The sequence below is a fragment of the Xenopus laevis genome, chromosome 5L (genome assembly GCF_017654675.1).
Source record: "Xenopus laevis strain J_2021 chromosome 5L, Xenopus_laevis_v10.1, whole genome shotgun sequence".
NCBI classification, from domain to species: Eukaryota; Metazoa; Chordata; class Amphibia; order Anura; family Pipidae; genus Xenopus; species Xenopus laevis.
This window is the reverse complement of record NC_054379.1, coordinates 30,017,238-30,033,773: the sequence shown is the minus strand read 5'-3', so window position 1 is coordinate 30,033,773 and position 16,536 is coordinate 30,017,238. Positions and strand designations below refer to the sequence as shown.

Here is a 16,536-nt window from a genome sequence, read left to right as displayed (position 1 = left end):
CATTATGCAAATGTAACACGCGAAACTAACTAGGCAAGCTACGAGGAAGTCTATCATTAACTGCTTTAATCTTCTTGCAAACCTGTAATTTCAGCGAAACCTTAATTTAAAAGGCGATGCAAGTTATTTCATGCAGTTCCCTGATTTTGATTTCTGATAACTTTCTGCCGTGAGAAAACTAGATCTGGGAAACGCGAAGTCACATTCTGGATCAGGTCGATGTTCAAAAATTAGAATGGTAGGTGGACGGAGAATGGCAGATTGAGGGTTCATCTTCATACCACTGTCAATACTGAGGCTCGAGCGTTATCTCAATAATAGGAAGAGCCTTCCTATGTAATATAAACTGACTATTATATGGCAGTCTCCATATCAAACAAATATGTGGAACACAAATGATCTGATTTCACCATTCCATAAAACGGTGTCAGCTACAGTGCTTTTATAAACAAGGCCGAACACCTTTATTTGTAGTGAAATGATAATAAAGAGGCGTCATCGCTACAGCTGAATGCTGCCTTTCCTATAACAGCTTACAGCGGCCCATAAGAACGTCAACAGTTTTGACACAAGAAGTGGTATTTTGTTGCTGTGACTTTTTCAACATCAAAACAAGATGGGGAGGCCCATTTTTTAAAAATTCCTATTTGTGTGGTTTTAGAGGTTTTTGAAACCATGATTCAATGAATTTTCTTCAAAACCACAAATGTCATGAAAGATCAGATTATAAAAAGCATAAACAAAAAAAAAAAAACACTAAAAGATCAGAATAATAGTGCGAAATTTCACTTTCGCAAGAATTTTTGTACGATTTGAATGGATAGATCCTCGATAACCACAAAGCAAAAAAAAAAAAAAAGATTTTATAAGAGAAGGACAGCTCCCATTGACTTCTGTATGACCTTGGCACAGTTTAGATGGTGTATTTTTGGATTTGAGTGGATTTGAGTAATATGTGATTTTTAGCAGTAAAAAGTACAATTCAGCCCCTAAAGGTGACCATACCCGATGAGATCTGCTTGTTGGGCAAGGTTGCCAAACGAGTGGATCTTTCCCCGATATGCCCACCAACTGCAGGGCGATATCCGGTTAATGCAAGGCCCAAACAATCAGATTACAGCTAAGAGAATGGGTGCCGATGGGTCGTAGGACTGCATCTACTAACCAATGTTCTCCACGATCTCCAGAAAACTCAAACCTCCCCGATCAATATATGGCCAATTTTTGGCCTGATATTGATCGGGGAGACCCGTCAGACTAGCAGGTAAGATGCCGAATCTGTCTAAAAGACCGATATCGGCAGCTTTAATCTGCCCGTGTATGGCCACCTTAGTTCTTTGTTGAACATATTTTATTTTCAGCTTCGGTAAGAGATGGTTCCATATCTTAAATTACATTTTTCCCTTAAACTTTGTTAAGATGGACAGAACGAAATAAGCACAATTCAGGGGGAAATATCTTCATGTAAATATTTATTGCAGGCAGATATTTAAATTAAAATTAAATTCTTCTAGGTGCCTGTTGATAAAGGCCAATATACATTTTTTCCTGAGGTCTGGCTCGAAATGATGATAATATAGTGGACGGCGTGGCGCTGGGGGGATGCTGTTTGAACAGCCCTGTTGTAGTGTATCATATTCCTATGTTCACAAGACTGGGACTCTGTTTCCTTTAATTAAAATAGCTCTCTGTGTCTGTTATGTTGAAAGCCTTCTTTATAAGGAAAACATTTTTGTAAACAGGTAGAGACCTCTCTGACCTATTGTGTTAAGTTTACTTGATCTAGAGTCAACATCTGAAAGGAAGGGAATTCAGTGGGAGATACTGCCAGAATGAGAAGGGAAAGCCCAATCACTACAAATATGTTGGCTGTTTTCTTAACCATTGTTCCTTATCAGTAACTGATTAAATGTTAAATGTGGAAGAGACATGGAAAAAAGGCAGGTTGTGTGACGTGTTTCCTCTGCAACATTTCAGTTTCAGAATAGGCTCTTTCAAATGCCCCATCTAACCAAACCAAGTCATGCACCAAGAAAATTTCAGTTTTTTTTGGTTCATATTTGGAGGGTCATTCTTTGGCCATGATTAAGTTCCTTGGAAGTCATTATGCTCTAAGACAGTGCTGTCCAGCTGTATTCTTACGGTTTAAGGGCAGAGACACACAGGAAGATTCTGGGAGATTTAGTCGCCCGTTGACTAATCTACTTTTCTTCGGACGACTAATCTCCCGAAAAGCCTTCGGGAATTAGAATCTAATCGTCGTCAGAATGGCCCTTGGATCATTTCGTTTTCTGAAGTCGCCCGAAGTTTCCTCGTCAGGCAACTTTGTGTGACTTCGGAAAATGAAGTGCTCCTAGTGCCATCCCGCCGCCCATTAGATTCTAGCCAGCGGGAAAGCTTTTCTGGGAGATTAGTCGCCCGTAGAAGAGGCGATTAGTCGTTGGGCGACTAAATCTCCCTGAATCTTCGCGTCTGTCTCTGCCCTTAGTACTCTTTTGTAAGACATCAGTGTAACACCATTTGGCCTTGGAACTTTTGGTTTAAATGATATTAGTTCTAATTCATGCAAAACTATTTAGGGTGACATACGCTTATGGCACAATAGGCTTTTTATTACCCCCCCCCCAACTTTCCACAGTAATAAACTCTTGGGAGCCACCATAATCACTAGTGAGAATTGCCAGCAGCATGTGGGCTCAAAGACCCCTCCGAAATCAAGATACCCACAAATCTGGACAACAATCACCCCCCCGTTTGCCATACCCTTAATGATTACCATTTACTACAATCAGCAGCAATTCATTCTCTACAATATTTGGTACCCAAGAACAGCAATATACATCACTTTAGCTTAATATAATTTCTAGCTAATGCAGAGATTCTGACCTTGAAAGTGACTTTAGACTAGCAGTAGTCATCCTCCTAGACTGTGAAAATCTACTGTCTATGGAGTAAATCACTTGTAAGGCCATTGCTAGTCTGGAGAATCAAGATAACATTGACGCATAACGTTGAGACCTAATTTTACCTAGCAAGCCATGCGTGGCTTCCATTCTGTCAATGTTCAGTAATGCACCCTTTGAGTATCTCATGAATCATCTCATGTATGGTGAAGCATAATGCAGCACCCCAGCCTGTGTGGCTCTGTAATAAGCTTATGTGGGGCGTGAGAATATGGCTCTAGGATGCCATTATATTTTTCCATAGTCAGTTTGATTATCATTTGTTTATTTTTTGTATTTAAAGGAACAGAACTTTTCTACTCTCTCTCTGAGAAATAACTTTAAAGGAAAAAAAAAAGGATCTGTTCCCTGTCGAGTCTATTATATTTTCAAGCAACACGTAAAGCCACTGTTTATATAGTCATACGTGCTTTATTGAGCCTTTGCAGCTGTGCATGTCCCAAAGCATTTGCCCCCCAACAAAGTGGCCCCTTTCTCCATGGTGAAAACAACTGCACACCACTTATCTCTTTAACACATTACTCTTTACTAGTATTAAGCTCTTTTTTACAATCCCTTATAAAAATGCCCTCAGCATGTTAATGGGCCTCGAGGGAATTTCCCTGGCCTGGCACTCTCCTTACGAGCCTTAAACCTTGAGCTCACCCTGTCTCCTAAAACTCCTGGCTCCGCTGCTCCTTTTTCTTTCAACTTTGTCACATTCACTGATTTTCTTTTATTCATGTGGCATAAAGTTAAATCACATTCTTATTATCCAGAGAAATGTGCACATATTTTATGTGATGCCCAGGAAGGTCTTATGTAAACTGCAGCTGGAAACGCTGAATCTGTCACACTGACACCATTACTTTTCTTTTTATTTATTAAATAAAACTCAAGCTTTTTTCACAGCACTGGGAGGGGGGGGGAGATGACTAATACTTGCAAGCTGACATATAAATAATGCCTCAAAATAAGTTGTTAGATGGAATATGTCCAATTCATGGAAACTACAACTCCCAGAATGCCTCCTACAAAATTCTGGAGGGTCCACTGGTTTTATGTGCCATCATAATCAGTTGATAAAACACATTCTAATATATTTATTAAGGATGATAACAAGACTTTGTTGCCTTCCACTAAAAAATTGCCAGTGTGCGCCATTATTATTGTCAAATCCAAATAGTTTTCTATTTTTTGGGGGGAATAAAACTTGTTTTCTGCTTTTGCACTGCTTGGTGAAACTAAACAAAGATTTATATTTGGTAGTTATAAAAGCTTGCCCACTAGAGGCCGCTGTTTCACTGAAGACTAAGGGGCAGATTTACGAAAGGGCGAAGTGGCTAACGCTATCGACTTTTTGCCAGAAATCCCATCTGCAGGGACACCGCCAATTCACTAAAAGGTGACAATTCGCTAGCGAAAGAGACCATCGCTAGTGTTCATTCGCACTCTATTGCCAGGCGTTGGTCTGCAAATTCACTAAATTGCGGAATTTAACATTTCAGACCAGGCGAACTGCTGAAACGAAGCTACATCTTCCTCAGTCTGATGCCAGTGACATCATATTCTGTACCCCGAAATCATAAAAAATGTAAAAAAACGTAAGCGACTTTTCTATTTTTAAAAAGTCCGAACTATTAAAGATTTTGTGTGAACAATTTGTTTAACACATTTGATGGGCCTACCACATATATTTTAGGGTGGGCTCATGTCTAGGTCATTATAGGGATTTTTATGTCTTTATTAAGTTCCCTTGGACATTTGTAATAAAAAGTGGCCACTTCAAGCATTTACACCATCTCTAAAAAAAGACGTGTATATGACTTTTATGTGCCTTCCCTATTCAAAAAGAAAAGAAGGAATTTGTGCATAAGAATATCAAAAAAAAAAAACTACAGGAAATGTATTATTGCTATGTTTAACATCTTATAAAAGCAAAAATCATACGCCATTCACCATAAATAGCCCTTAAATAATCTTGTTGACCTACAGGCTTCTTAAGAGTGATACGGAAAATGCTGGGAACAGACTCACGACCTGGAAATTTTTTTTTTTCTAAGAGTTTATTGTCTTTTTTATTTCTAAATGCTATTAGTGACTGTGGGAAGGAAGATTGTGTGAGGAGGGAGATCTGACCTGCATGAGAGGCAAGAGAGGGACCCCTGCTGACATGGGCAGTTTGACCTATTGAATGGCCTGAATGCTATAAATGCTGCTTTATCCTCTCTTGAAAGAAACAAGATAGCATGGCCTAAATGCCTGGGTGTACTTAAATAGGCAACTATAGGACGTTTGATTTGAGTGTGTTTGAAATCTGAGCCTCTTGACAGCAAGGGAGGTGGCACAGGTCACCTGCCTTACTCTGTGGGGACAGACTGGGGTCTCATAAGAAATTGTCCATACTGAAATTAAAGGACAAATTCCCTTCTCCCTTGTCCGGTCTGTTGCACAAGATCACGGCCTATACCATTTTTTTGCAAAAACAATTCTTAAATATTATTAGAAAGAGCGAACTGCTTGCACTGAAAGACTTGACAGTTTGACACAGACTGGATGGGTTTGATAGCTCGGGAGCTGGACTGGGGGGAGCAGGGCTCTCCTTATGCTAGTTAGAGGCTGGGTGTTTTTTTAAATAGCGTCTAGTTGCCGTGCAGAGCTCTTGTGCTCCGAGCGATTTGACAGGCAATGAGTCTGCTTCAGTGATACTAAATCCTTTTAGACTAATTTGCGAGAGCAGAAAAACAGCTAGCACCTCTGGATGCCATGTTCAAAAACAAAAAAAAAAACAGGTAGGGCCAATTAAAGTGCTATTTCAAACAGTCATATCAAAACAAATTACGTTTAACTCCTCTGATAATGTCATGCAGCGCCTAAAGTGAAAGCAATTGAGACTTTCTATTCTGCTAGGAGATCTGAGCGGCCCCAGACTCATCAGGGACCCAGACAAAGGTAGTGTGAACCAGGTCTGTGCATTGTAATATTGCATATGTGCAACACAAATGCAAAATTGGGCATATTCTAGCCAGAATAGCCAAAGGCCATTTTAAGAGCCTCTGGCCTCTCAGTCAGCGGCCTACTAGTTAATTGCCACGCTGACTTCATGACACATGGGCAGATGATATGACATTTTCAGTTTCTGTCACTAGCAAACGCCACAACGTGGCCTGCACTAGTTGCTAAGAAGCTGTCAGAAACCATTAGCAGTTGGCCAAAGTTGCCCTATGGCATTTCCTCATGGCATCAGCAAAACGAGCATAAATCACCCAGTGGAGCCGACTGCTATACTAATGAGGCTGTAAGCTTGTTTATGGACTAGCATCATTTTTATGATTATTTCCACCTTTTCAGCTTGCCTTCATAATTTGCCTTCATTTGGCAGCAGGAGAAGTCAAATCTAGGGATGAAGTCACTCCTCTGACATTCTGCAAATGTGCTTTCCGAGCTGCGACCATGTGCTTAATCATTGGACCTTTAGGGTTATTGTAGGGAGCTTTTTTGTACACATCACAGAAACAAAAGATTCCTTATTTTGGTTTTTATAAACCCAATTTCAGCAGGGAAAGACAAAAAAACACACCATTATCAAAACACCTCCAGACAAAATTACCCTCCTTTCTGTTTGCTTTTTCTTTTCTCTGTTTCTCTAACTCATGTCGGACAGGACTATGGTTTATTGTTTTAGGCTTTTCTGAACGTGCATCAGTATTTACACTGAATTCAAGGCATTTGCTTCCAATGAAAATCTTGTCTTAGATTACAGCTCAGCAGTGTCATTTCCCTCCCAGATGGGAGTAAAGTAGCTGTATTTGCCTAAAAACAGTAGGAAGAACAAACTGCATTAAGCCGGGACTGTTTTTGGCTTGACCTAATGATGTAACAGAAACCTTTTTATTTGGGATAGGTCATTGCCAGAGATTGAAGGAGGGGATCTGGCTCTCCCTTGAAAGGTTTCTTCATTGTATTTACATAAGTCTTCACTTACAAAAACCCAGCTCCTAATGCTTCTGCTTTCATAGAACAGAAATAAACAGGAAAGATTCTGGTGACTGTAGACACGGAATGCAGAATTGCTTTCTTCCCCTAATGGAGTATATAATTCAGGTGCCCTGAAGGCATGCTTTCAGGAATTCTTTTGCCTGAGGTAATGGGAAGCTAAGACTGTTTTAGGTCCTTGATTATCTATTGATGCGCAAAGCTGGATAAAAAGTCGCCCCTGTCAGATTGTAGTTGATATTTCCATAAATAATCAATTGGATTTCTCCTTTTTTAGTTACAGAGATGATGGTTCCATTTAAGATATTGTCGGTCATTTCTAAAGTGTGAGATCATATGAAATAATGAAATCTGGTATAAAATGGGGTGCGTTGGGGGAGGGCCTGGGGGTCATTATAAATATAGTTATGGATAGCGGCTTTTCTTCAATCAACAAAAGTATAATTCTTTTCAAATGACGCCTCTTTTAGGATATAAAGCAGATTTGCTCATTGAAATTTTAAATGCAGATGAAGATTTTCCATGGCTCCCGTGTCTTTGATGGCATTTTTTGATTTTTCACCTTTTATGCAAAAAAAAAAAAAAAAAAAGGAACGGGAAGATGAAGACACAAAGAGCCGCAAAAAAAAAAAAAACAGCTCCGGTGAGCGGACCGGGTGCCTGTCATTGTTATGGTTTTACAAGGTCATCAGAGCATCAAACCAAACCACAAACACTTTATTTTTTTTTTTTGCGTTAAGTCAACCAAAATAATGAAATGTTTTGTGGTTTTAAATGCACAATGACTGCATTTACATTTTTTTCCCTCTCTGACATACTCAAGGTAAAATGGTAATGTAAGCGTTTACCTAAAGCTAATTTGCGGGTTTCCTTGCATAAGCAAGACATGATTGTGAAAAGAGTGTGTTTATTTGACTATTGTTATTGACACGTTGGAATTCAAGTGAATTAACAACACTTTCAATGTAATTTATACAGCCGGTTTTCAGAGTGGCTTAAGCGATGCCTCGAGTGATGAAATGTTATAGATGGGCTGCTGTCATATTAAAGAGACATTCGGCGTATAGACTTTGTATACTTCTGTGTTTGAGTATCTGTGACATATTTACATAGGCGCTGTTATGCTGTGGATGCATTTGACTACACTGTTGCATTCCTTAGTGTTATAGCACCTTAAGTGGAGTACAGAGTAAATATAATCGGTGTTACTCGGGTTTTGGGGGATTTGATTGGATTGAGCTGCATATCTTATGGGGTTACTTGAATAGGTAGGTAGGTAAAAAAGACTATGTGCAAGCAAACTGACCAAATTGGTACCAGTTAGGTGCTGGTTTTGTAACTATGAGCATAAACAAATCAAACTCAATGTAGCCCTTTAGTTAATAAGCCTCATTGTGTGAGCTCTGTGTTAGAGTCCTGCACGGAACCAATTTCTAAGACCCAGACCAGTCCCGAACCCGCGGCCCACAACCCGAACCACACTACTTACCCACTTTCATTCGCTACCCGACTCAGAGCCACGACAGCCTTATCCGCAACTCGACTCGCAACCTGCCGATTACTATCAAAACAGGAAGTGATGTTGCTGCAAACAGGAAGAGACATCATCAAAAGTGGGTGGGAACAGAGTAAAATACCCCCCAGAGTAAAATATAGACAATATAACATAAGATAAGAAATTTAGATGAGACCCAGAACCCGACTTGCGACTCGCAGACCCACATTTATTCCCGCACCTGAAAATCCTACTCTAATTCCGCAGGGTAACCGTTATTTTCTGGGTAGCCGACCCGCTGCAGGACTCTGCTCTGTGTAATATCTATGAATTGAACACTCTAGGCTGGATTATTAAGCAGTGTATACTGTTCCTTACCAAATTGTTGCCCATGGCAAACATCTGGCACTAGTCCCTCAGGAACCAAACGAATGATGTTATATGGTAATATGGCCACAGCCTAATCACCTTTTAGGTTTTGCTCTTGTCTAGTGTAGTCAGAATATTGAATGCATGCATTTCATTGGTTGTTGCGTTTTTCGTGACCCGGGGGCACGCATTGCCAATGTTACTACATAACCCTGTTAGATTGTGACCTATTTCGTGCAGGGACATATGTACTAACAAACATGCACATTTTAACAGCAACCAATGAATCGTGTGCTTTCGTTACCCTACGACTGTATTAAAGATAATAATAATAATGCAGTCACTGGACCTTTTAGCTCTTCCGCCTGCCTGTACTGATAGAAGAATCACAAGGGAAGTAAAGTTTTGTTAATAGAGTTAAAAACGAGCCAAGAGAAATATAATTCAAAGACTATAAAGATATGGAAATATGTGGCAGTGGACTTATTCAAAATGCTCAAGGAACAGAAGAAAGACTGGGATTTACTGAAAGTTTATTACCAAATTTCCTATTTGGAACAATTGTTTCATACTCACACAGCTTGTATTTACATCATCAGACAAATCAAGGTTCCTATTGAATAATTCCTCAAACTACTGTCTTTTTATTTGTGAGTTCTTTTCATTCTAATGTATTACCTTGAGCTTCTTCAGTGGTGTTTTTGTCACACCTGTTCCATCTTTATAAGTGTCCGATGACTTATATGGGGTGGCAGAGGTTACTATTCAGGTTTAACCCCTGCAGCATTTAGAATTTTATACCCGTCTGGATGCAAAACTCCGTATTATTCTCACATGGCATGGAATTGATTTCTTCTCTGCACCAATACATATTCCAGTGCATAAGTCCCTATATCTGTAGCTATTTGGTGTCCAAAATAGACCCAGTATTAATTCCCAGTAGTGTGAATTCCAAGATTTCATGGGTTTTTTTGGTGGCTGATTCGTGAAATGTTGGATTTGCTTCTGTGACCTTTTACATGACCATAGTGTGGGATTCACATTTAGTAACACCATTTGTTAGGGTTCTGTTGAAACAGTGGTTTCAATCCTACTCAAATAACAAAGAACGTCTTCCTCTAAATGCCTTTTAGTATAATCCGTGCTGTTTTTTCATTGTTCACAGTGATCATTAGACACACATCTATATTAAAATACAAATGTGCACTGCTGTATGAGTATATACATTTTTGGGACGTGCAAGCCCAAGGAGACTTGTAGGTTATTCTTCATTCATCTGCCATTTACATGATGGTTGATGTTGGCTGCATAGGCTATGTGTGATCAGACAGGAGTGCAGAAAAGTCTGTATAACCAGCTGGAAATTTTATTTCCTTCAGAAATGTTAAAAATCCCTCTATTCCAACTAAATTATTCAGGTTTATGTTAGAATGGCGATATTTAAATCTGCAGCCAACTGTTGAGATTCCTGACCTCTTGCTCTTTGTGCAGAATGACCAGTTAGTTCCCTTACCATCTGGGTATGTTACTTTACCTGGTATGCACTGCTGTCATAGGTCATTTTAACTAAGTGTTAAGAATGTGAAACATTTGCTAATAGGTGGTTGTAAAAACCCTTCAAGTACATGTTCCACAACGTGTCCCCATCATGCCTTTTATATTTTGTTAAAGAACGGTTGCAGAGGTTCTGTGGGACGGTGTAGCAGAGGTTGCCCAATGTCCTTCATGCTGACTTTGGTTTCTGATCACTTTTATCACTTGTTTTGCTGCAGACATAATAAAACATATAATGATTACAATGTGTTTTTTTTGCCTCTTTACAGGTGATGGTTTGGATAATAGTGTAGCCTCTCCGAGCACAGGGGATGATGATGACCCAGACAAGGACAAAAAACGGCATAAAAAGCGAGGTATCTTTCCCAAAGTAGCCACAAATATCATGAGGGCATGGCTCTTCCAACATCTTACAGTAAGTCGCTTTTAAGATATACAATCCAGTTTAATCTGTTCTACTGAATGTGGTACATTTGTGTTATACAGCTCAAAATTTGAAAAATAAAGGGAAATGTCTATCCTTCACTTTTTTGTTTTTTTATGGGAACTCCACTTTTTCTTCGTTCTTATATGCATTTCACTTTGAAACCATATTGACTCAGTTCTTAAAGGACCCTCCAGTTTTCCATTGGAAATACAACATTATATAGGTCCTGTTCTTATAGGAAGCTTTCCTTTTCCATAGGACACTCCACCTTTTCCACCTTGAAGTATATAAGTTGTGCCCCTATAATATTGAGACCACTGTTCGTATAGGACACTTGACTCTCTCCCTGAAAAGTATATAAGCTATTAGAGTGCACTCCACTTTTTATATTGAGAAATAAATCAGTTACATTCTTACGGAATACCCCACTCTATTTTTTCACATGAAGAATGAACTTTATTCTTATTATAGCATTTATTTTTGCACGGCTTTTTATTGCATTTAGGTAAGGTATCTTAACTGTTACTGAGCACATATATGTTGCATAGTAATGCTATTTATTTATTCTAACATACACTGAAATTACTCATAATTTAGGGACTATCTTCTTCACTTCTGCCCTCCATAGCTGTTGCTGGTTCTACTTACCTTTTTTTTTTAGACCCTGGTGTCACTCCAGAACTGTATAACCAGAATCGTGGCATGTATGCATGTTCACAGGTTTGACATAGCTTATAGTGTATGTCTAGCTTGTAGCCAATTAGGAAGGTCCAGCTAGATAGGCTATGAGAAGGATGTCACTAAACGAGATACAAGTTCATTTACTCTATGTACCAATATAGGTCTACTTAATGTTTTGGTAATCATCGGTCTCAGACTTAGTTTAAGTAATACAATTCAAAACAATCTACTTTCTCGAGTGCACATTTATTAAGGATCTGCAAAGTTATTGGTAGAATGGCCATCATACAAATTCTAATGAGACCTCCTTGTGAAAGCTGTCTTTTTATGTTTAAAACAACCAAAGGAAATCTACAATGTGGAATAATTTCTTCCTGTTCTTTCCCTGGTGGCCACTAAAGCAGAGTTCATTGTCTGAATTGGTTTCAAGTAGTTCATTGTCTTTACAGGTTTGGCTAATTGAGTTATGCTATTTCTCGAGTTGGAGAATTTTGAAGTGCAGGTGTAGTACATTTACTGAAAGGTGTGTTTATTATAAAATAACTTGTCCGATGAGTTAGTTCCTCTAAAAAGAGATGTCTTGGGTGTGCCTCTGAAATCGTTGAGTTGGAGTGCTTTTTGTGCATACTGATCACGGAAACATTCTTTCATTCTTGATTTTTGCAATCACGGTTGCATTTCTTGTACATATTATCTGTGGGATAAGGAGCTTTTTTTCAATTGACTGAATCATCCACGCAGAGTGAGATTACTGAGTACGGAGTATGCTATTTGAAAGTGGATGCCTTCCTTAAAACCATGACTCCATGGCTTGTTTGTTTATACACTGCGTGTATACAATTTGTTCTTAGGTTTAATCCAATTACAGCACCTTCTTTTTTTTTTATCCTTCACCTATTCTCATAGCAGGATTCCACAATATTAGACCTTAAGGGCAATTAACGAAATTAGATGAAGAGTTCCCAATGGTTATTTGAGCTCTATGTTTTGACTTACTAAGTGATAACTAGGCAAACATTGAACATGTGTTCTCTTGGGAGCAGATTTGGGGTAATCCTGCTGGCCTAAAGCTAATGCATGTGGATATCATAGGAAGCAAAGGCTTGCCATTTGTAGGCGCTGTATAGTATAAAAATATGCGTTTAAGTAAAAATACCACAACCATCTGCTGCTTTGAAATGCATATTCCTGTGAATGGGGAATTTATATATCCATGTAGCATCTATACTTTGGCTTGGACAAATGTGCTCCTAGTGTATTTATCTGCCTAAGCAGTCATTCTTTCCTTTTTTAGTTATATACAAACACTCCCTGTTTAGAGCTTATCATTCATTTATTTACCCTTTAAAAAGTCAAAAGCCTTTGGTTATGTTGGCCATATCATTCACTATTTAGTAGGTGCCAACAGAACAGTGCAACCCCCTTACTGATCACTAATGAAAAAAAAGTTGCTCTTGTTGTCCATGGCAACTGTCTGAGGTGAGGCAAGCAATATGGGAATTTTTAGTTAAAGGAACAATAATGCTAAAAAATGAAAGTGTTTTAAAAGAATGACAATGTAATGTACTGCTGCCCTGCAATGGTAAAACTGGTGTGTTTGCTTCAGAAAAACTATTATAGTTTTTACAAACAAGCTGCTGTGTAGCCATAGGGGCAGCCATTTAAGCACAGGATACATAATGGATCACAGATGTTCTGACGCATCCCATTGTATACTACAGAGCTTAACTGTTATCTGTTGGGTGTCCTGTACCTTTTCTCCTCTTGCAACTTTAAATGAATGAACATAAGCTTGTTTATATTATCTATTGTAGAGTTTCTGCAGCAAACACAATAGTTGTATGAGTGCAGCGCAATCAGTACATGATATTTTCATTATTTAATGCACTTTCATTTTTTTGGTGTTACTGTTCCTTTAAATTCATTAACACAAGCTAGCAGGGAAGAGGTTAGGTGCATACAGCTGTAGTCAAAAGTAATATAATCCCAATGTTATAGTTCCCATTTTACTTACATTGATGCTAAAATGTAACCATTACAAAAATGTTTTCATTCATAAAAATCCGGCTTTGCCTATAGATGAATGCTTTAGCTTTGTAGTGTCGTGTTAGTTCAGCATATCCAGGCTCCCTTTCCATCTCTAAGATATGGTGGTTACCATTGAAAAGGTGATATCTGACCTGTGCAGTGACTGCTGGAAGACTTCAAAACTCCAGCCAAACAGTTTCTAATAGTAAGGATGACCTTCAGGTTGCTCATTTCCTGTCTGTTAAAGCCCTGTGAGGTTAAATTCCGGTCTTCTTAGAAGCACTAACTGCCATGAAATTCTCTCCCCATTTGTCACTATTACTTAGTCGATCAGGGAAGAGTTTCAAATAACTATACATTATGCAGAGCCCTTAATTGACACTACCTGATTTCCAACTTCGTATGATTAAAACCATGCAAAATGCAAATCTGTGCACTTTCATGTCATGCCACATTATGTTTTATTATTTTCAGTATCCTTTTTCCAAAGCCATAAGGCAACCCTTTGAAAATTTTCTGCAGATTATTTGAATAGAGAGCCTTCCAAGCGCACTTGCATTCTACTGTTTCTTGCCATAGTAACTAATTCTTTTTGTCATGTAAACCCAGATCCTTTGTAGAACCGTGGGCCGTTTCTAGAGAGGTCGATATACTTGTAAAAATCATAGCAGATGTTCACACCATCGAAACGTTTAGGATTCGCATACGTCTACAAACCTTTCAAACTTGTTGGAAAACACAAAATGATAAGAGTAATAATAAAGTATAACGACAACCATGTTTATTAGAAGTAGTTGGCAAAACACACAAAGAATATTTTGCTGTCTAGGCACAGAGATATCAAGGGCAGCTTTAAAGGAATGCCAATAAAAATAAAGCATTGTTTGGTATATAAATGGATGAATTTGTAAAAAAAAAAAATATCTTAATGAAACTATAAAGAGATGGATTTATAATCCTGTTGCCGGGCTTTCCTAAAGTTGATCTAGAAGTCACTGATTTGGTTTATAGATTCTGACTTACCTTGTCTGATCCATTATTCAATGACGGCCATTTGAAAGCTGGAGAGAGTCAGAACGAGAAGGCAAATATTTCAAAAACTATAAAAAAAGAAAAAATTAAGGACAATCGAAAAGTTGCTTAGAATTGGCCATTCTATAACATACGAAATGTTAACTTAAAGGGATACTGTCATGGGAAAAAAAAAATTTTTCAAAATGAATCAGTTAATAGTGCTGCTCCAGCAGAATTCTGCACTGAAATCCATTTCAATTTTGAAATCTGACATGGGGCTAGACATATTGTCAATTTCCCAGCTGCCTCAAGTCATGTGACTTGTGCTCTGATAAACTTCAATCACTCTTTACTGCTGTACTGCAAGTTGAAGTGATATCACCCCCTCCCTTTTCCCCCCAGCAGCCAAACAAAAGAACAATGGGAAGGTAACCAGATAGCAGCTCCCTAACACAAGGTTACAGCTGCCTGGTAGATCTAAGAACAACACTCAATAGTAAAAACCCATGTCTCACTGAGACACATTCAGTTACATTGAGAATGAAAAACAGCAGCCTGCCAGAAAGCATTTCTCTCCTAAAGTGCAGGCACAAGTCACATGACCTGGGGCAGCTGGGAAATTGACAAAATGTCTAGCCCCATGTCAGATTTCAAAATTGAATATAAAAAAAAATCTGTTTGCTCTTTTGAGAAATGGATTTCAGTGCAGAATTCTGCTGGAGCAGCAATATTAACTGATTCATTTTGAAATTTTTTTTTCCCACGACAGTTTCCCTTTAAAGGTGAACCTCCCCTTTAAGCTTGGTTGTCCAGTTTGGTTATTTTAAGTAGACCCTACTCTTGCTCTGTAGTGTGACCCGCATGTGATTATTTTGAGCTTCAATCAATCATAATGGTTGCATGAGACACCAAAGGCGTAACTAGAGGGGGGCGGGCCCTGGCACGGGATGTGCAGCCGGGCTCCGCCCCCCTCTGTACTGCCGGAAACGGCCGCAGAACTGAGTGGTGCGCGAGCTGCCGGGGGGTCCTGAGGGGGTGGGGGCCCTGGCCCAATCGCACCCCCTGTTCCCCCGGTAGTTATGCCACTGTGAGACACACACCTCTCTGGCTATGCCCTACAAGCCAAGTAAGTGAGCCATGCCACATACAGAACAATCAGTCACCCAAAGGCCTGTGTGTACAACTGCAGTTACTATTGATTTTTCTTATTATCCAATGGGAGCATTTTTTTTTTCAACATGAAAACATGCATTCATAATACACAAACCTTTGTATAGTCATTCCAGGAAAAAAAGAGATGGCCTAATGAAGGGGGCTGTAAGAAGTGAAATAATTAAAAACATATTTTGTTTAACATTCTTTTTGACATTGGAGGTTCCTATAGGTTTCTTTCCAGGAATATAGCTAAGGTCAGCGTTATAGAAAGTGTTAGCCGCACATGTTTGAAAGAGGATGGCTGAATAAAATGTAGCCTTTGTGAACGTCTATTATGTTTGGTCATGTGCCTAAAATCAGCTTGAGTTTTGCATCTTAATCGGCTGTTGCATGTAGGAAAATAGTGTAATGGTGCAACTGTTTTCTATAATCTTCCTCTTCTTTGATTTCTGTAAACATTGCATTTAGATCTTTGCTTTCTTTAAACTGTTCTTCCCTTTGTGGTTAATGGCTTCGACTTCTTCTCTGTTTCAGTTTCAGAGTACAAAGGTGTATATAACATGACTTGCATTTCTGCTGCATTGGTATAATATTGTTGAGTCATCGGTGCTAAACTGCACCAGTGCAACTCCCTGAAGCTGGAGATCTATGAAAGGGGTTTGCACCTTGTGGCTGGTTCTGAATAACTGCTTGTTTGGTATTTGTATTTAATAATAATGATAGATGTTAGACTCTTGCCAAAGGAAACAGGTCAGCAGATGCTATAAGAGTTCCATCTATTCTTGGTGTGCTGGATGTTTACCAACTCCCTAATCTGAGTTTTACATTACCCGAGATCCTTGCTTTGTAACTTTATGTTTAAAGAGATGGTCCTG

General features: G+C 38.9%; 1 protein-coding gene across 2 annotated transcripts in view; it reads left to right on the top strand.

Moving 5' to 3' along the window:
- The window catches only part of meis2.L (Meis homeobox 2 L homeolog), a 133,428-nt gene that overhangs the window by 58,544 nt on the left and 58,348 nt on the right, over positions 1 to 16,536 (top strand). For both annotated transcript variants that reach the window (XM_018262812.2, XM_018262813.2), the window contains exon 8: positions 10,626 to 10,771. In XM_018262812.2, coding sequence (XP_018118301.1) covers positions 10,626 to 10,771 — 146 coding nt within the window. The remainder of the gene's footprint in view (positions 1 to 10,625; positions 10,772 to 16,536) is intronic.